The 18857-nt window shown below is 36.5% G+C and overlaps 1 protein-coding gene across 2 annotated transcripts in view; it reads left to right on the forward strand.

Moving 5' to 3' along the window:
* LRGUK (leucine rich repeats and guanylate kinase domain containing) overlaps positions 1-18857 on the forward strand; it is a 109602-nt gene that overhangs the window by 22022 nt on the left and 68723 nt on the right. For both annotated transcript variants that reach the window (XM_055421291.2, XM_088832612.1), the window contains exons 6-9: positions 8605-8729; positions 13040-13183; positions 16091-16171; positions 17766-17852. In XM_055421291.2, the coding sequence (XP_055277266.2) occupies positions 8605-8729; positions 13040-13183; positions 16091-16171; positions 17766-17852 (437 nt within the window). The remainder of the gene's footprint in view (positions 1-8604; positions 8730-13039; positions 13184-16090; positions 16172-17765; positions 17853-18857) is intronic.

Genomic DNA, 18857 nt, shown 5'->3' on the forward strand with positions numbered 1-18857 from the left:
AATTTCTACTAAATTTATCCTTCCATGTAAAAAGCTAAACTATTATGACTTTGTAAATGTCAGTGGAGGAAGAAATCAGGGTTTTTTAAAACTTAACTTTAGATGTAACAATGGAGTCTTCTCTCCAAAGTATAAAAAGCTTTAATTACTATATCAGAACCGATTGGAATTCAGAACATGGACACAAAATTAGAATGTACCATAGCACTGTTCCTCACCTGGGTTTTTAAAAATGCAAAGACAAGTACCCAGAACAAGCTTCCCTTCATAAACAACTTCTTAGATAGCTTACAGCTTTGAAAGAGTGTAGGCTAGTTTTTAAACAGTACTAACTATGCCTCTTTCTTTTGTTCTGTTCAGGCATATCATGTTGTGTATAATTATGTAATTAGAGTTTTGAAAAGACTAAAAAGCTCTAAGATAAAGAATTTCTAGACAACTTTTTAATGCCAGTACATTTGAAAACTTAGATGAAGTAGATAAATCCCTAGAAACATGTTATGTACCAAAGCACTGACTTGGAGATAGAAACTCTGAGTAGTTCTAGAACTATTAAAGTAACTCATTACAAATCAAAATGAATTAAATATCTTCATACAAAAACCCCACCAGACCCAAACTTTGAAGAACAAACCTTTCAAAAATGAACAAATGCTTTCAAAGATTTAAAACAGAAGGCATATGCACAGTTCATTCTAATAAGATTACTTTGATACCCAAACCAGACAAGAAAAGATAAGAGAAAGGAAAATGGCAGGCTTATTTCACTTGTGATATAGACGTAAAAATCCTAAACAAAATATTAGCAAACTGGAATCGACAATATATGAAAAAGATAACATACCATGACCAAGTTAGGTTTATCTCATGAATGTAAGGCTAGTTTAACAGTAGCAGATTTTAAAATGTCATTAACAACTTGAACAGATTAAGGGAAATAAATAATGTGACCAATAGATACATACACTCAATAGATACAGAACATTTAATAGAATCCTTTTTCCCTTCACAATAAAAGCTTAGTAAACTAGTAATTGGAAATTTCCTCAACTTGGTAATAATGTCAACAAAAATATTTGAAACAAACTGGGGACATGTTAAAAGCACTCTTTAAAATCAAGGATACAAGGCAAGATAACTACCTTTGCCATGTCTAACCATCATTGTTTTAGAGGTGTTACTCAGCAAAAGATAAGAGAAAGAAATTAAAGGAAAATATAAAGATTGATACAGAGAAAAAGTCATTTTTTAATAGATGATGTGATTTTCTACAGAGAATAGGTAGAAGAACTTGCAATAAATTACTAGAAATAATAGTTTTGAGAGTTCAGCAAGATAGTTGGATATGATTTCAATAAATAGAAATCAGCTTCATGACTCTACACCACAAACAAGCAACTAGAAAGCACAGCCTTTAAAAGAAACACTGTTTACCAGAATATATTTCTTATTAAAGATGAGTAAGACCTGTAGAGGGAACATAATAAAACTTTATTGAAGAGTATTAAAGACATAGCTGAAGGGAAATATATTATGTTCTTGGATATGAAGATGGGAGAAGGTATGTAAAAATAATTTTATAGAAAATGAATCAGAAAGACTAATAAACATATGAAGACCTGTCAACATCACTTGTACGCAGGGAAATGCAGTTCAAGACCATGAGATACTGGGTCACAGCCATTCAATTGGCAGAATGTGAGAAATCTAAAAATACCCCGTGTTGGAGAACACATAGGTCAAGGGGATCTCTATTTCTCTTCCTACGGTTGTGAAATTAGTTCAACCACTTTGGAAAGCAATTTTGTGCAGTCTTGTAAAGTTGAACATCCACATTTTGTGACCTAGCCCTTTCATTCTTACGTTTAGGAAGTTTAGCATACGTGTACCTGGAGGCTTGTGTAAGAATGCTCGTAGCAACATTGCTTATAACAGCAAAAATTTAAATAGCCCAAATGCTCCTTGATAAGAGAGCATGAATAAATTATGGTATACTGATGCAACAGCATTATCATACAGTAGTGAAAATGAATGAACTCTATCTCCATGTGCCAGTTCAGTTGGCTGTTAATGAAACCAAACATAGTTTAGGTATGAAATCAAAGGGGAAAGGAAAGAATAGGCAATTCAGCCTAGGGGTTATCTCTGAGAGAGGGACATCAGGATATTACAGGAGACATGGCAGCTCAGGGCTCCAAGACACAAAAGAGGCCACTGCCAGGCTTTCTTAAGTCTTAGATTTGGAATCAGGACTTTTCTGCCATATTCTTTGGGTTAAAATAGGTCATGGGTGCAGCCTGGATTCAAGAGGAGACAACTGTACAAGAGCATAAGCAGAGGCAGGTATCAGACTACCACAGACCTGTGTTTTTAAGAATATTCATCAAAGTTTTAAAAGTAAATAGAAGCAGGCCGAGTATGACCAACAATGTAAAAATTTTTTAATTTGAAAACTAAAAATTAATTTCCTTGAAAATAATTATTTACCAAACTTCAAACTTTAGCTCTATCAGAATTCCCTGGAGGGCTTGTTAAAACACCTATTGCTGGTCCCCATCCTCCAGAGCTTTTGCTTAAGTAAGTCTGGAGTGGTACCTGAGAATTTGCATCACTAACAAGGTCCTGTTGTTCAGTTGCTAAGTTGTGTCAAACTCTTAGTGATCCCATGGACAGCAGCCCGCCAGACTCCTGTCCTTCACTAGCTCCCAGAGTTTGCTCAAATTCATGTCTGTTGAGTCAGTAAGCTATCTAACCATCTCCGTTCCGTTCAGTCGCTCAGTCGTGTCCGACTCTTTGCGACCCCGTGGACTGTAGCCTACCAGGCTTCTCCATCCATGGGATTCTCCAGGCAAGAATACTGGAGTGGGTTACCATTTCCTTCTCCAGGGGATCTTCCCGACCCAGGGATCAAACCCGGGTCTCCTGCATTGGAGGCAGACGCTTTAACCGCTGAGCCACCAGGGAAGCCCATCTCATCCTCTGCCAATTCCTAGGTGATGCTGATATTGCTGGTCTGAGGACCACACTTTGAGATCCACAGCTCTAACCTAGTCAGCCCCTCTCTATTATATTTTGAATATCATGTCTTCTTAATCTGATGCCATTCTACTTGTCCTTTTTTAAATGCTTTAGAAATTTAGCTGTTATCTATTTTAAACTTTTTACATTTGTTTAAGCTTTCCTTAGTAAGCATCTGTATTTTCTATTTGAGGGGAAAGAAATGCTTCTTTGTTTAAAATAAAATTAAAATAGAAGTATAATTATCAATATTAGAAGCAGTTATTTAAAATAAAAACAAATCAGTTAATCAAACTAGTAGTGCTGACAATGTGATTATAGTAGATTATGTTAATAACTCAATGTTAGCTATATGATATTAACTTTTTAGTTTATTATACTATTTTGTCCTTTGTAGGTGGGCAACTGATGATTAATTGATAAACACCCCAAAATGAAAGATGATAAACTTTACCAAGGATAAGTACATTTGTTTAGGTTTAAGAAAGGATGCAGTTTATTCTTTACCTATATATACTAATTGATTGTTCATTGGAATTTATTCTATGATTATAGAATCATGAAATTTTGAAAAATTGATTCATAGAATTTTTAAATCTAGACAGGACTCTAGGGATCATCTAGTGCTGTTATTTTATGTTTTTCTTTTCTTTTTTGTCTTTAGTGCTATTATTTTATAGGAGAGAAGCCCAAGACCCAAGGACATGTCCAAGATTATTTGGTAAATGGTTGAACCAAGACTAGTCTTCTGAATTCCATTGTTCTTCCCATGTTACAATTCATTGAATAATTACTTCTTTTATCACATGGTCATTTAAAGTATATGCATGTTTCATTTCTTAAAGAGATTCACTCTCAGAGTGAAGAACATTTTTCACTGGTAAGGTGATATACATCCTTCAGGATTGATTTTGATTAAAGCCATCACTGTGGTTCTTTCCACTAAGAGAATTGTGATGGATTTCCTACCTATTTCTTAGTAACTGTTTTCTATACACCAGGCCCATATTTTATGATTGTAGACAAATGAATAAGAGCAAATACCAGAGTAGCAAATAATTCATGTCAAGCACTGTGAACTGCTGACAGCATCACCAAAATGTAAAAATATATTGTTGGGCTTTTTCTAGCTGAAAAGTTATGCTTATGTGCCTTTGGGTTCCTTCACTCAGTTTCCATGAGAATCTAACATTCCATAGTAAAAGATTTATTCATAGAATCATAAAACTTTAGAGTTAGAATGCAGTATGTTGATTCTTAGTTCTTTGAGTCTCTTTCTCCTAATAGTGGCCTTTTAAAATGGAAATATACCTATAAGAATTAACCTAGTAAGCTAATTCACTGTAACATTTTAATGACTTAACTGAGTATATTTCTTCTTACTGGATAATCCCAAGACCTATTAAAGAATGTGAAAGAATAATGTTAGGAGGAAGGGCAAGTAACATTTCATGAAGGTTCTTAAGAAAATGAGGTGGGAGAGATAAAGTTATTCCTGCACTCAGACCTTTGGATGGACCAGTCCTGCATATTTACTGCTGTCATTGCTGACAGTCACATATGATGTAACTGTGGGAGTAATTAGTGCAGAAAGCTCTTATACCACAGTTAAAAGTACTCTTTACTTAAGAGCATGATTGCAGTTGATCCTTGAATAATGGAAAGAGTTAGGGACCAACCCAGAACAATCGAATATCCTCACATAACTTTGCAGTAAGTTCCTTGTTAGCCACAGTTCTGCATCAGTGGATTCAACCAACCTCAATAGGTGGTGTATCACTGTAGTATGCATTTAGTGAAAAAGAAAAAACAACTCAAGTATAAGTGGCCCCATAAATTTCAAACCTGTTTTTCAAAGGTCAGCTGTAATTTATAGTGCTTGGAATTCCTTGATATTTAAAGAGGAGTGAAGAGTTGGGAAACAGACAATTTTGATGAAATGGAAGTGTTTATCAACAGAGATGTTCAGTCAGTTCCTCATCCTTTGCCCCAGTGTAGAAGTCCTGGCCATGACTGCAGGGGGCGTCTGTATTCCTCCTCCTTCTGACCCTTACGTTCCGTTCAGTTGCTCAGTCATGTCCGACTCTTTGCGACCCCGTGGACTGTAGCCTACCAGGCTTCTCCGTCCATGGGATTCTCCAGGCAAGAATACTGGAGTGGGTTACCATCTCCTTCTCCAGGGGATCTTCCGGACCCAGGGATCAAACCCGGGTCTCCCGCATTGGAGGCAGACGCTTTAACCTCTGAGCCACCAGGGAAGCCCCCTTCTGGTCCTTGCAGTACTAATTTCATAATACATGACTTTCCCTCCTATTCAAAGCTAGAGAGTAAACTGAAGGTAATCTCTCATGTCTTGGAAAATCATTATACACACAATCAACAAGCTTTTCTTTTCAGTTCCCATTATCTCTTGATGGTTTCTGGATCTCTGTAGTCTAGTTTTCTAATTCCTGCCTGCTTCCCATGGGAATCCTTCCTGACTCAGGCACTCACAAGCATTTGTTTCACTCTCCATCATAATTCAGAGTGTCTTCATTTCTGCTGAGGCTGAACTACCAAGACCCTAATGCTCCTGAAATAGGACTTAGAGACTGTTGCTTCCTGGGCTAGAGTGAAACAGTTGGCCATTTGAAGTTTTCCATGCTTAATGTTTCTTGCCAAAGAGTGCTACGCTGAGGATATTTTGATTCATCTATGGAGTGATTATTTAAACAGCTCAAAGAAAATGGAAGCAGAAAGAAGGATCGTGTTTATGAGCATAAATGTCTGTCTGTAGAGCTAGTCTGGTGGGAAGCTTTGTGAAAGCGGTTTTGAAATGCATGCTGACAATAAGCAGAATTATGCTTCCGCCTAAGGATTGAATCTGGAACCTGTGAGGAAAATCGAGGAATTTCCAGTTTGTCTGGCAGTATTTTCTCATTGTTGCTCTTAGTTTCTTGATTAACAGCTGTCCCTGGCCTAGTTCTTTCAGAATCCATCCTGGCCTGAATCCTCGTTTGTCTGCTATTGGCCAGGAGGCAGAGGATATGATTCCTTAGCTTCATGTGCATGTAATTTAGTAACAGTAACATCACACCTTGTAAGTGTGAGGTACTTGATGGTTTGTGCAACTCATTCACACCTATTTTCTAAATTTTTTTCCTCATGATCTAACCTTTGGGCTTCATGGCAACCTGATGTTATCTTCATTTTACAGATGAAAAATCTGAGCAGAGAGAAATTTTGTCACATAACTAGTAAGGAGAAGGAAATGGCAACCCACTCCAGTATTCTTGCTTGGAGAATTCTGTGGACAGAGGAGCCTGGTGGGCTGCTGTCCATGGGGTTGCACAGAGTTGGACACAACTGAAGCGACTTAGCATGCATGCATGCATTGGAGAAGGAAATGGCAACCCACTCCAGTATTCTTGCCTGGAGAATCCCAGGGATGGAGGAGCCTGGTGAGCTGCCATCTATGGGGTCTCACAGAGTCGGACACGACTGAAGCGACTTAGCAGCAGCAGCAACTAGTAAGTAATAGGGTTAGGATAACTACAGATAATTATGAAGCAGAATGTATGTTTTTGTGATACTTACGGTCTATTCCTTTCTCTTCAAAACATTTGTTGGTTCTGATTGATCTCCGTAGGTGGGGTATTCAAAATTGACCAGAAAAGGCTTTGAGGAAGAAACAGGTTATCTAGAGTGAATACCAAGAATTGGAATTGCCCCGATATTTACAGTTATAATAAACACTGCCAGATTGCCTCCAGAGAGGCTGTACCGTAATGAACCCTCTCACTCAGTGGTATGAAAGAATCTATTCTTCAAAATTTTAAAATGTTTGCCAAACCGATAGGCAAAGAATAACATCTTCATTTACTTTCTCCTGACTACAGGTGAAGCAGAGTGTCTTTTCATATGTTTTTTATGTTGTTGTTGGTGGTGTAGTTGCTAAGTTATGTCTGACTCTTGTGACCCCATGGACTGTAGCCTTCTGTCCTTAGGGCTTCCCAGGCAAAAATACTGGAGTGGCTTACCATTTCCTTTTCCCTGTTATGTTATGTTAGCCACTTGGATTTGCTCTTCTGAGACTTTCTTGATTATATTCTTTCCCCGTTTTCTATTGGGCTACTGTCATCTTTATATTTTCTAGATACTTAATTCTTTGTCTACTCTGTATGTTGTGAATATATGTTCTCTACATCTGTCACTTGTACTTATTTATGTAATTAAAAAGTAATAGAAGTAGAGAAATGAGGCTATTCATCAAAAAGAAATGCTTACTATGCCAGTTTAAAGCAAATGTTAAAAAAAAGAAAAAGAAAACTTAAAAAGTGGAATTTTAAATTAAACTCTGAAGAATGGGCAGATTTTAGAAATAATTAGGAAAGCAGTGTTAAAAAAAAAAAGTCAAATGTAAATTCCTGAACTATTAAGAAGATGGGCCTGGCAGAATTCGAGAATTCTCACTGGATTATAATGGGGATGAAATTCAATAAATAGGTTTTGCTTAAAGTAAAGGGCCTTAAATGCCAGAGTGAAGATTTTGGAATTTGTCCTGTAAGAATTTGTTAATTGAAGCATGATATCCAGTCAATATTTTGAAAAAAATTTAACCTGACTATAGGGTGTAAGATGACTTGAAGACAAGAAGAAATGTAAGTTAGAGGTACTCACTGGTACCAAAGCTGAATTAAGCTGGAGATGAAAAGGAACAGCATATTTGAAGAGGTGTTTTAAAGCAAGAAATGCCAGGTCTTGTTGATGACTAGACGCCCTGAAGATGACAACTGGCTAAGAAAATGGTGATGTCTTAGGCTCCTTGGGAAGGAAAACTGAGTTTTGGTGGCGAAATGACATTAAATCCTGGAAATTTGCCAAAAAGCTGTTCATCTCCAAATTTTCTCAGTTGACATCTCAGATGACCCATTTTCTGCAGATGACATCTCCTGGGCTCTTTTCCCAGTTATGGGGATGATAAAGCACATGTGCTTCCCCAGGACAACCCTGGATTCAGAAGTTCTGCCTGTAGGAAAGTACAAGAGTTTCCCATGAAGACCATTAAGGGAGCAAAGGGAAAAGTGCTGCCAAAGAGGCAGCTTTGAACCACCCCACTGGTTTCACTCTGGCGATTAATTTTTTTTCCTCACCAATTAAATGAGTCACATATGAATACAAATGAAACTGAGCGCACTCAAAAGCTGTTCCTTTAAAAAAAAAAACTAGTTAGTGCTAGTACTAACTTCTTTGTTTTCTTTTTTTTTTTAATTTTTATTGGAGTATAGTTGATTTACAATGTGTTAGTTTCAGGTGTACAGCAAAGTGAATCAGGTATGTTGCTAAGTCGATATATATGAAGTATATATGTACACACGCACACACACACACACATATATACATCCATTCTTTTTCAGATGTTTTCCCCATGTAAGTATTAGCTTACATATAAAAAATATTTTAAGATTTGGCATGCTTTATATTGTGCATGTAGTACTTTTTATTTATGCTGTTGTCTGATTTTTCTAATGATGATTTGACACTGATTCATTGTTTCTTCAAAATGTTTGCAGTAACATTTTCCTTAAACATAGTGGTGGTATACAGGCAATGAGATAACTGAAATCTGTGGACTAGAGCTGTGTAGCAGTCTTACCCACCTTAGTTTGGCCAACAACAAGATCACAACCATTAATGGCTTAGGCATGTTACCAATCAAAATACTTTGTCTGGTGAGTCTACCAAAAGTGTTATTCTTTATAGAAGTACTAACTAATGTCTTAGTAAATATATGAATGATAGCTAGGCTTTTTCAGTTTTATAAAGAGCTAGTTTCTTTATGAAATGTCATGATCTTCAGTTTTGTTTGCTCCTTTTCATATCTGGTTTGTGTGTGTTTGATGAATATTTCATGCTTAAAATAAAATGATTTTCTAATTTGGTATACAAATTCCATTTTTTAAAAGACTGAGTTTACCACTAAGAAAGAAAGGCATACTTTTAGCACCTGTTAAGAATATATTTATAATGTCTTATTAATGCAATAATGTTTAAACATATTTAAGCATAATATTTGGACTTCCCTGGTGTCTCAGCAGTAAAGAATCCACCTGCCACTGCAAGAGACACAGGTTTGATCCCTGGGTCAGGAAGATCCCCTGGAGAAGGAAATGGCAACACACTCCAGTGTTGTTGCCTGGGAAATGCCATGAACAGAGGAACTTGGCAGGCTATTGTCCATGGGGTTGCAGAGTCGGAAATGATTTAGTGACTAAACAACATGAAGAAGTGTAATATTTATTGCAGTTAAAGCGTCATTGCCAAAAAAAAAACCTTCATTACTTTCAAATGAACCACTGGGCACTCAATTTTGGCAATCCTTTGATATCACTATATGCTAGTCTCCCATTCTAGAAAACCAGAATTATGAATAAATTTATTCATAATTTATTGTGAATGAATAAATAAATAAAGTTCATTTATTCTCTCTGGCTGAGAATAAATGAACAATTTCCTTCAGAAAGTTAATATTTTAAATTTTTTCCCATGAAGAGCACTATCCTTAAGCTATATGGCATGCTCTGTGATTATGACTGAATGAAAACACAGACAGCTTACTTAAAAATCAGCAGGATCATATTAGTTCCAACCATATATACAGTATTTTTGAAGTCATAGTCTAGCTCACTAGTTTGGGGGCTGATGAAGTAGTTTGTGGGTGATCTAGGAGTCTTTCTTCTTCCTTCTTACCCTTGGATGGCATTTCTATTCTTCATTTTATCTGTCACAGGATAGGCAGGGATTTTAAGCCATGAGACTAGTAATTTATTAATTTATGTTAACTATCCCACAGAAGATTGTTGAACTGTTGTTTAAGATGACATCTTGGGTTATCTGCAGATTTTTTACAGATATGATGCATTATTTCTGTCTTGTTTAACCACAGACAGCTGATGGTTGGCTATGTGTTAATTTTTCTTTCCCCGAGCTTGAAGCCTGAAGTGCTTTTTCAAGACTCTTCACTCCTTACGGTGAATTAGATGAGGGCAAACCACTGATTGCCAGTAGAGACGTGGTAAAATTTAATTATTCCCTTGAAGTTTCATGTTTTCTGTCCACTAAGGCACAGTGGCAAAGTTACTTCGGCAAGTCAAATTGCAAACTTAAAAATTATAAAAGAAAGTCACATTTAAAAATTATGATAATTTGAAGGATTCTTGGCAGTATGTTCTATTCAATTTGCAACTTGTTAAAACTTTATCCTTTTCTTTATGTATCTTTTTACATTGCATTCCTGTTAACTTTAAGTAGAGCATGGTATGTGGAAAGAGATACACAGCTGTGCATAAGGGAATGAGAATTCAGCTCGTTATTAAGAATAACAACACGTGGCACTTTTATCATAAGACCTTGTTTCAGTAACTGAATAAGTAAACTGTGTTGACAGTTTCAGCTCTAGCAGCTTTTAGAAAAAGCATAAAAAAACTTACTTTTCCTACAAGTAGATTAGATGGATTGTTCCCCATTCCCTTTGTCATCATCCAAGATTAACAGAATTTTCCATCATTCATTTTCCTTAAAATTTTTGAGAATTGTTAAGTTTTCTTTTCCATATATTAATAAAATACATAAAATGAGACTCATTTGTTTCAATAGTTTTTCATGCTTTTTTAAAAAATTGTGGTATCAGTAAAACAGTTGTACTGCTGAAAGTAATTCACTTTATTGAGATGAATTCAGAGGAAAAAAAAAAAAGAGCCATTCACTATACAAACCAATTGTTAATCCCCTACCATCAACTTTTACAATAAATATTAAGGGAAAATGTGGTTCACTCATGGTCTGTTCTGCCAGCCACCTCCTTTAGCAAGTAAGGACAATCCATTTGAAACTTCAAAAAATCATTGTGTCTCAGTAAAAGTCATTTGTTTTTTTTTCCCTCCCAACTTGGGATATTGAGACTATTTCTCATTTCATTTATTTAATAAAATAGCTTCTCTCTAACTGCCCCCTTTTCCCTGCTCAACATGATGAAACATTCAAGAAGAACTGTTCTTGCAGAAACTGGCCATGCGCTTTGAGGAGAGACGTTATCAGTTTTTCATCATTGGATAAAAGATTTGACTAGATGACTTTCAATTCAAATTCTGATTTGACATATTTCTCAAGTTCTGCTTTTTTTTTTATGACCATAGACTATCTAATTAAACATTTCTATGCCTTACTCTGCTCTTGAGCATCTACCACTTTGAAAGCCATCAGAGACACACTAAAAAAGAATTACAGTTTATCTCCCACATCTATGGCACATCAAAAGTCTTTAGGAAGAAGTGTATTATGTATAAATTTGATATGTGGGCATATTTTAAATAGGATATTGAGGTCCTATTTCAATAAGTTAAATTAATATGGATATTATATTCAGTGTAGTTTTTTCCTTTCCTTTTTCTATTACTCTTTCTAGAACTTTTTTGAACAGTAGGAAATTTGACTTAGGCAAATGGGGTCATTAGTATTCTTCCTTCTCATTATGGAATTTTTCAGACATATATGAAAATAAAGGGAATAGTTTAATGAATCCCCATGTACTATCATCCAGCTTTATAGATTATCAACATTTTATTAATATATTTTAAAGAACCATAAAATTATATTAATGAATATAAATCTTGCTCATTATTAAAGTGAAATCTTATGAAAAATGGGTGAAAATGAGCTCTTACTATTAAAATGTATCAGGAAACATGTACCAGGAAAAATATTATAGATGGTAGAGAATACTGAAATTTTTTAGTTATAAAGTGCTCAGTAAAAGTTTTAAAAGTTTAACGATGGGTATAACATGGCATTAGTTGAAGCCTCAAAATTACTCTTTATTGTGATTCTCAACTCAGAGTTTAACTTTACCGGGACATATTCTTATACTTCAAAGACTAATGAGCCCAAGGAATTTTGCATGTGTTAGGAAATGTACAAGAAAATGCAAATTGTTGTTACCACCGTAATTTGTTTTATGGGTTCATGGGGGTTGGAAAAGAGAACAACATTTAAGTCTTATATCTTTCTCTGTTTCATGGTATTGTCTAAGAAGATGTTTATGTGTGAATTATTTAAGAACTTAGTTTGTGTATGTATTGTTGTAAAACATGCCACCCCAAAATGTAGTGGTGTTGAGAAATTCTGTTAGTGAACCATTTTGTTATTTTGCAGTTCTGTAATCTGAGCTGGGCTCAGCTGGGTGGTTCGGCTGGTCTTGCTGTGTCCAGCTAGCAGATTGACTAGGGGCTGGGCTCAGCTGAGATGCTGCAATAGCTGAGTTTCTTCTCTCTAGTCTCAGGGCTCCTCTCTGTGTAACATCTCCACAGATTCTTTCTAGAGGAGCTAGAGTTCTTACATGGTAGCTCAGGGCTCCAAGACAAAAGGAGCCACTGCCAGGCCTTCTTAAGTCTTAGATTTGTAACTAGGACACTTCTACCATATTCTTTGGGTTAAGGCAGGTCATAGGTGCAGGCTGGATTCAAGAGGAGAGAAAGGTACCAAGAGCATGAATAAGCAGAAGCATATGTCAGACTACCACAAACCTTGTGATATGAAGTGATTATATTCAGAATATTTCTGGAAACAGAGTAGATGTGGGAGTTGTAGTATTCAAGTGGTTTGTTAAAAAGGCCATGAAAGAATTGTGTTAAATTTATATTTCTAAAGAGGAGCATGGAGTCATGTTGCCATTAGGCTTGAGGTTAGTTCTTAGCAATGTCCAAATTTTATACTGCCTAGCTTTTGTCTTTCCTGTTGAACAATGTTCCTATGAACATTCATCTGCTTATCTCTAGCAAGAAATATTATGTTCTGAGTCTTCTAGCTGAAATGCCATGAGTTCTTTCTATGATGTATTATATGTGTTTAGGGAGGTGAATGATGGGAATGGAAGGAGACAAGAATGTCTTACTGATTTTAAGAGGTTTGAGGCAGTACCCAGAATGAAAACTTGTCACTGCAGTTTTCTCTTTAGGACATTAAGTGTATTTTTTATCAATTTTAGAGCAATAACCAGATTGAGAAGATCACAGGTTTGGATGACCTAAGAGTCCTGCAGATCCTCGATCTGAGCCAGAATCAGATCAGTAGCCTCCAAGGCTTAGAGGGTCATGATTTCTTGGAAGTGATCAACCTCGAGGATAATAAGGTAATGTCATACTTTACGCGTCTTGGTTTTAGTGTCTACATAAGAGGACACATTCGGACCCATCATTAATGTCTCAAGTGCTATCACATTCAATGCCAGCTCAGAAATATTCTAGAAAACCTCTTGGAGCAATAGGTGAAAGGCTTTTTTTTCTTTTTCTTTTTAAATAAATAGTGATTCTTAGCTTTTAAACATTCCTGATTTCATTATTTTTAAGGTTTAAATTGCAACCAAGTGCACATGACTTTGTGAAGTAGATATGTTCATGTGAAATTTGGGGTAGAAAGATTGCATTAGGAATGTCTGACATGTCAGAGCAGGGAAACTGGAGCCAAGAGAATAGCCTCAGGCTGGTGTTGCCTCCGTTTAATGAGAAGAGACACAGGAAGTGAATTCTCCTATCCTATTTGTGACAATAGCTTATGTTTGCAACTTGAATAAATTTGGAGACTGGACTTATTTAGATCTCCATTCTGGCTTAATGCACATATTACTTCACAAATTATATCAGTTGGCTTTCACTCTGAATTATGTTTTATTTTTAATGAAGCATGTGTGCTCCTAATAATGATATATTCAGTTGGTACCTGTAGCTTACTTCTTCTGCAATAAGATCTACATTGTGGTTTTATTCATCTTGAGTATTTTGTTGAATTTTGGGGAAATATCTCACAAGTAAGTTGCTTATTTACTTCTTGAAAATGAAAAGTCTGGCTGACCCTAAAAGAGACATAGAGACTATCTGGGGTAAGATGCATTTCTGAGGAAATGTTTCTCTGTTCAGCCGTGACGGTGCTCATTAGCTGGATCCAATGACTCTTTCTCCAGTGAGCTTCCATTAGCTGTTATGTTTCTAAAAACCAAAAAAAGACAGTCTTTAGGTCTGGCATGAGTGGATTTTTAATAACAGGAAAAACCGTTCCTCCTCATTTTCATGTGACTTGCATATTAAACTGTCAACTTCTAAGGTTAATTCGTTTGTTCATTGTCCCATATGTCTTATGAAGTCATAGACTTAATGAAGTCATAAGACCTAAGAAGTCATACAACCAGGTTCCAAATATCTTCACGTGGTTTTGTGGTGGTGGTTGTTCAGTCACTCAGTCATGTCCAACTTTGTGACCCCAGGGGCTGCAGCACGCCAGTCTTCCCTGTCCTTAACCATCTCCTGGAGCTTGCTCAAACTCATGTCCATCAAGTCAGTGATGCACCCCAACCATCACATCCTCTGTCACCCCATTCTCCTCCTGCCTTCAATCTTTCCCAGCATCAGGGTCTTTTCCAATGAGTCAGTTCTTCGCATCAGGTGGCCAAAGTATTGGAGTTTCAGCTTCAGCATCAGTCCTTCCAGTGAACACTCAGGACTGATCTCCTTTAGGATGGACTGGTTGGATCTCCTTACAGTCCAAGGGACTCTCAAGAGTCTTATCTAGCACCACAATTAAAACGTATCAATTCTTCAGTGCTCAGCTTTCTTTATACTCCAACTGTCACATCCATACATGACCACTGGAAAAAACATAGCTTTGACTAGACAGACCTTTGTTGGCAAGTAATGTCTCTGCTTTTTTAATATGGTGTCTAGTTTGGTCATAGCTTTTCCTTTTTTTTTTTTAGATTTTTTTTTTAATTTTATTGGAGGCAAATTACCTTACATTAATATATTGGTTGATTTTGCCAGGTCATAGCTTTTCTTGCAAGGAGCAAGAGTCTTTTAATTTCATGGCTGCAGTCACCATCTGCAGTGATTTTGGAGCCCTCCAAAATAAAATCTGTCAATGTTTCCATTGTTTCCCCATCTATTTGCCATGAAGTGATGGGACCAGATGCCATGATCTTAGTTTTCTGAATGTTGAGCTTTAAGCTAGCTTTTTCACTCTCCTCTTTCATCTTCATTTAGAGGCTCTTTAGTTCCTCTTCGCTTTCTGCCATAAGGGTGATGTCATCTGCATATCTGAGGTTATTAATATTTCTCCTGGCAGTCTTGATTCTAGCTTGTGCTTCATCCAGCCTGGCATTTCACATACTCTGCATATAAGTTAAATAATCAGGGTGACAATATACAGCCTTGATGTACTCCTTTCCCAATTTTCAACCAGTCCATTGTTCCATGTCTTGTTCTAACTGTTGCTTCCTGACCTGCATACTGGTTTCTCAGGAGATCAGATGGTCTGGTATTCCCATCTCTTTAAGAAATTCCCACAGTTTGTTGTGATCCACACAGCCAAAGAATTGTTGCTTTCAAATCATGTTGTTGGAGAAGACTCTTGAGAGTCTTCTCAAGAGTTATGTATAACTCATAAATATACAGTTTTGCAAAGAGTTTTCAGGTGAAGTCATGTAACATTGACATCAAGAAATATGTCATACAATTTGCCATTTTTATCTTTTCTTAAAACAGTGACCTCATTGAAAAAATGATAGAGCTACATGCAGAAAGAAGGCTTCCCCAGTCACAAATAACCACAATAATCAGCAGAAGCAGTGGTGGGGAGGAGGACTGGGGAACTGGAGGGTAGACAGGATGAGTGATGGGGAGAGCCACATAGCTCATGCATGCCTTTTTTGCATTTTCTCTGTTTCTACATACTATTTTATTCCTGCCTTAAATATGGATGAGATGAGGAACATCTCTCTACCTCCCTGTTCTCTATCCAGAGGGGAGAAAAGAAAATGTGACTGTGAGTTTACATTTATTGAAGGAACACTCAGTAATTCCCTTGTTCTATGTGACTTTATGGAATTCTCATTGAAAAGCTAGATACTCACAAGAGCAATTTTTAAAATAAGTTGTATTTAAAGGATCCAAAGTAGCTCCTCTAATATTATGTTCTGTGTTGTCTTGGTACACTTAGCCTGTTGATAATATTGTCCATATGTGTGTGTGTTTGTTTTTTGATTAAACAGATTGCTGAGCTGGGTGAAATAGAATACATTGAAAACCTACCTCTCCTTCGAGTTCTCAATCTTCTAAGAAATCCAATTCGGGTGAGACACCCTTTGTTTTGGGGGTGGGGGATAGGGATGAGAACATTCTTGGAATTCTTCTTTATGAAATACTTTTGATAGAACATGAAGAATGTGAATACAGTGTGTTTAGCACCATTCTCTATTAGAAGGGTAAGCAAAGTCACACCCGTGCTCCACCATCGGTGCAAGTAAAGCCTGAAACTGAATATTAGTTGTCTATTCTGTATGACCATTTGTGACTCATCCAGGTGGTAATAAAGATTCTCAAGAGGGAGCTATTGAAATTATAGAGCAATGTCTTTTTAGTGCAAGAATGCCTGAGGTGTAGATGGAATGGGGCTCCTATTTTATATCAGGGAGAAGTCTAAGATTAGACACCTAAAGAAATTATCCTGGGGATTGCTATAAAACTGACATTGTAAAATGATTATAGGAAAAAATCATTTATTTCCTAGTGATTCTTCACCTTTGGATATCAAATATCCAGACTTTTTCTTTTTTCTGGATCCTCTCTGTTTTGTCGCCAATGATAGATAGATCCTTTCTGCTCAACTCTGTCCCTCCCTCTTTGTGCAAATGTCATTCATTCATTCCCCCTTTGAATCTATATCCTTCGCTCACTTTGCCGTAGATTCTTGAATTTGTATGTATCTCTGAGTACTTTTCTTTGTGCATGTATGACTTGAGAAACATAACTAGGCAGGCAAAAAATCAAAATGAAAAATGAAAAGTACAGTCTGAAAGTAAAAACAATGCTTGGTATGGGAATAGTGGCAGACAATATAAAAGCATCCCCTGGAAAGGAAGGGGTTTAAAGTGGCCATCCCTCCCAGTTCCAGACCAATAAAGAGCATCCAGGTGTTTGTATAAATAAATAGCACAAACCCTTTCACATATGTTACCTCATTTATTTATAAACCCCTCCTACATATGCACTTTGAAGTACACAAAAGATGCCATTGTATATTCATTTCGTGTGTATTCTCATCTACAAAGTGCATCACCTACTTAATATCTTTCCCTTCAAAGAGACGTAGCTTCTTGATACAACGTAACTAATTATATTTCTAAAAAGCAGATAATCCTAACACAGCAGATGATAGTGTATTAAGGGAACTGTTCTGTAAATGAATATCATTTTATTATTGTAAAAAAAATTCATAATTAATGATACAAAATTACTATAAAACAGCACAAAGAAATAATGAGGAATTCATAATAAGGACTACTATTATTATAATAATGAAACTCCTTTAAGTTAGAAGATAGGGTTTCAATCACTGGCCATGGAACATTAGATGAAATACTTTTCCTCCCTGAGCCTTAGGTGTTTTTCTCTTTAGAGATGAAGATAATCAGGTTTGTCCTGCTTATCTCACAGGGAGATTAACAAGATCACACACTTGAAAAGCTTTATAAGTTACCAGGCAGAGTCTGCATTTGAGTTGTTAATATAAGGGGACTGCAATTGTGAAAATGTAAAGACCTAGTGTGTGTGTGTGAATGGCAGCATTAGTGGGTAGACAGCCTTGGCTCATGAAAGCAGACTGCTGCTCCTTATTAATTTGGGGAAAGGAAGGTAACAAAATAATCCTCTTGATATTTTAAACAGGAAAAACCTGACTATTGGTCCTTCGTCATTTTTATGCTACTTCGATTAACAGAATTGGATCAGAAGAAGATTAAAGTGGACGAAAAGGTATGTAGTCATATTTCATGTGTTTATGAGTTGATAGGTTCAAAAGCTCATGCCGTCTGCTGCTGTACCATTGCAATCCAGAAATGAGCATATAACAGTATGCTCATTCATTATTTATTTAAGGAGCATTTCCTTGTCCTAGAGCCTAGTTGTTTAACTCTCTGCAGAGCTGAGTGTCAACACAAACGCAGTGAAAGTCCTGCTTTTGGTTCAGTAAGGAGATGGCCATGGGAGACAGAAGCAGCCTTCATGTACCTAGGCTGGCAATTGTAAGGCTGACTATAAGTTTGGAAAATTATCATATGTGGGGGGCGGTGATTCTGTGTTCCTCTAAATCTTCACTTAATAATGAAATGAATTACAATGTCATTCTGCCATATCACTCTAAAGGACTCAAATTGCTACTCTGGTATTTTAAATCCTTTATTCTCCTCTTTAAGATAATAATTCTTTTCTGGACACACAACTTGAGAGTAACCAGACCTTGAATGCTAGCACCTGCCTCCCCACACCATACCTGTGGTAGCCAATTTGTCATGCTGTCGTGACAGGTGTCAGCTGAAATCTCCACTAATGAGGGGTTTCTTACACCCGATGCAAATTTGAGATGGGAGTGAAAAAGCAGGTATAAATATTCAGAGAGGCAGACATATTCCAGTTCATAAATGCCTTTCTGAAATATTGGTTAAAAATAGTTATAGATGCTGGTCTGTTATTATTCTCACACTCAGAGGCACTTTATTAGATTTCTCTTTCCCTTTAATGTTTTGCAAAGGGGAGAACATTCAAAAGCACTTGTTAGATAAAGACGTAGTAGACAAGTATACTGTATTTAGAGTGATGGCAAAGCCAGGGAACAGACAACTGTCTGTCATGAGGAAAAGGCCCATATCTTTGAAAAGAGGAAGTTATATTAAAAGAGGAGGAGGTTTAGTAGAATTTGAGATAATAGGAATAGTTCTTGATATGATGGCAGGAGGAAAACTTCTACAATAACAGCTACCT

The sequence above is a fragment of the Moschus berezovskii genome, chromosome 3 (genome assembly GCF_049115385.1).
Source record: "Moschus berezovskii isolate FMDL1 chromosome 3, NW_MosBer_1.0, whole genome shotgun sequence".
Classification (NCBI taxonomy): domain Eukaryota; kingdom Metazoa; phylum Chordata; class Mammalia; order Artiodactyla; family Moschidae; genus Moschus; species Moschus berezovskii.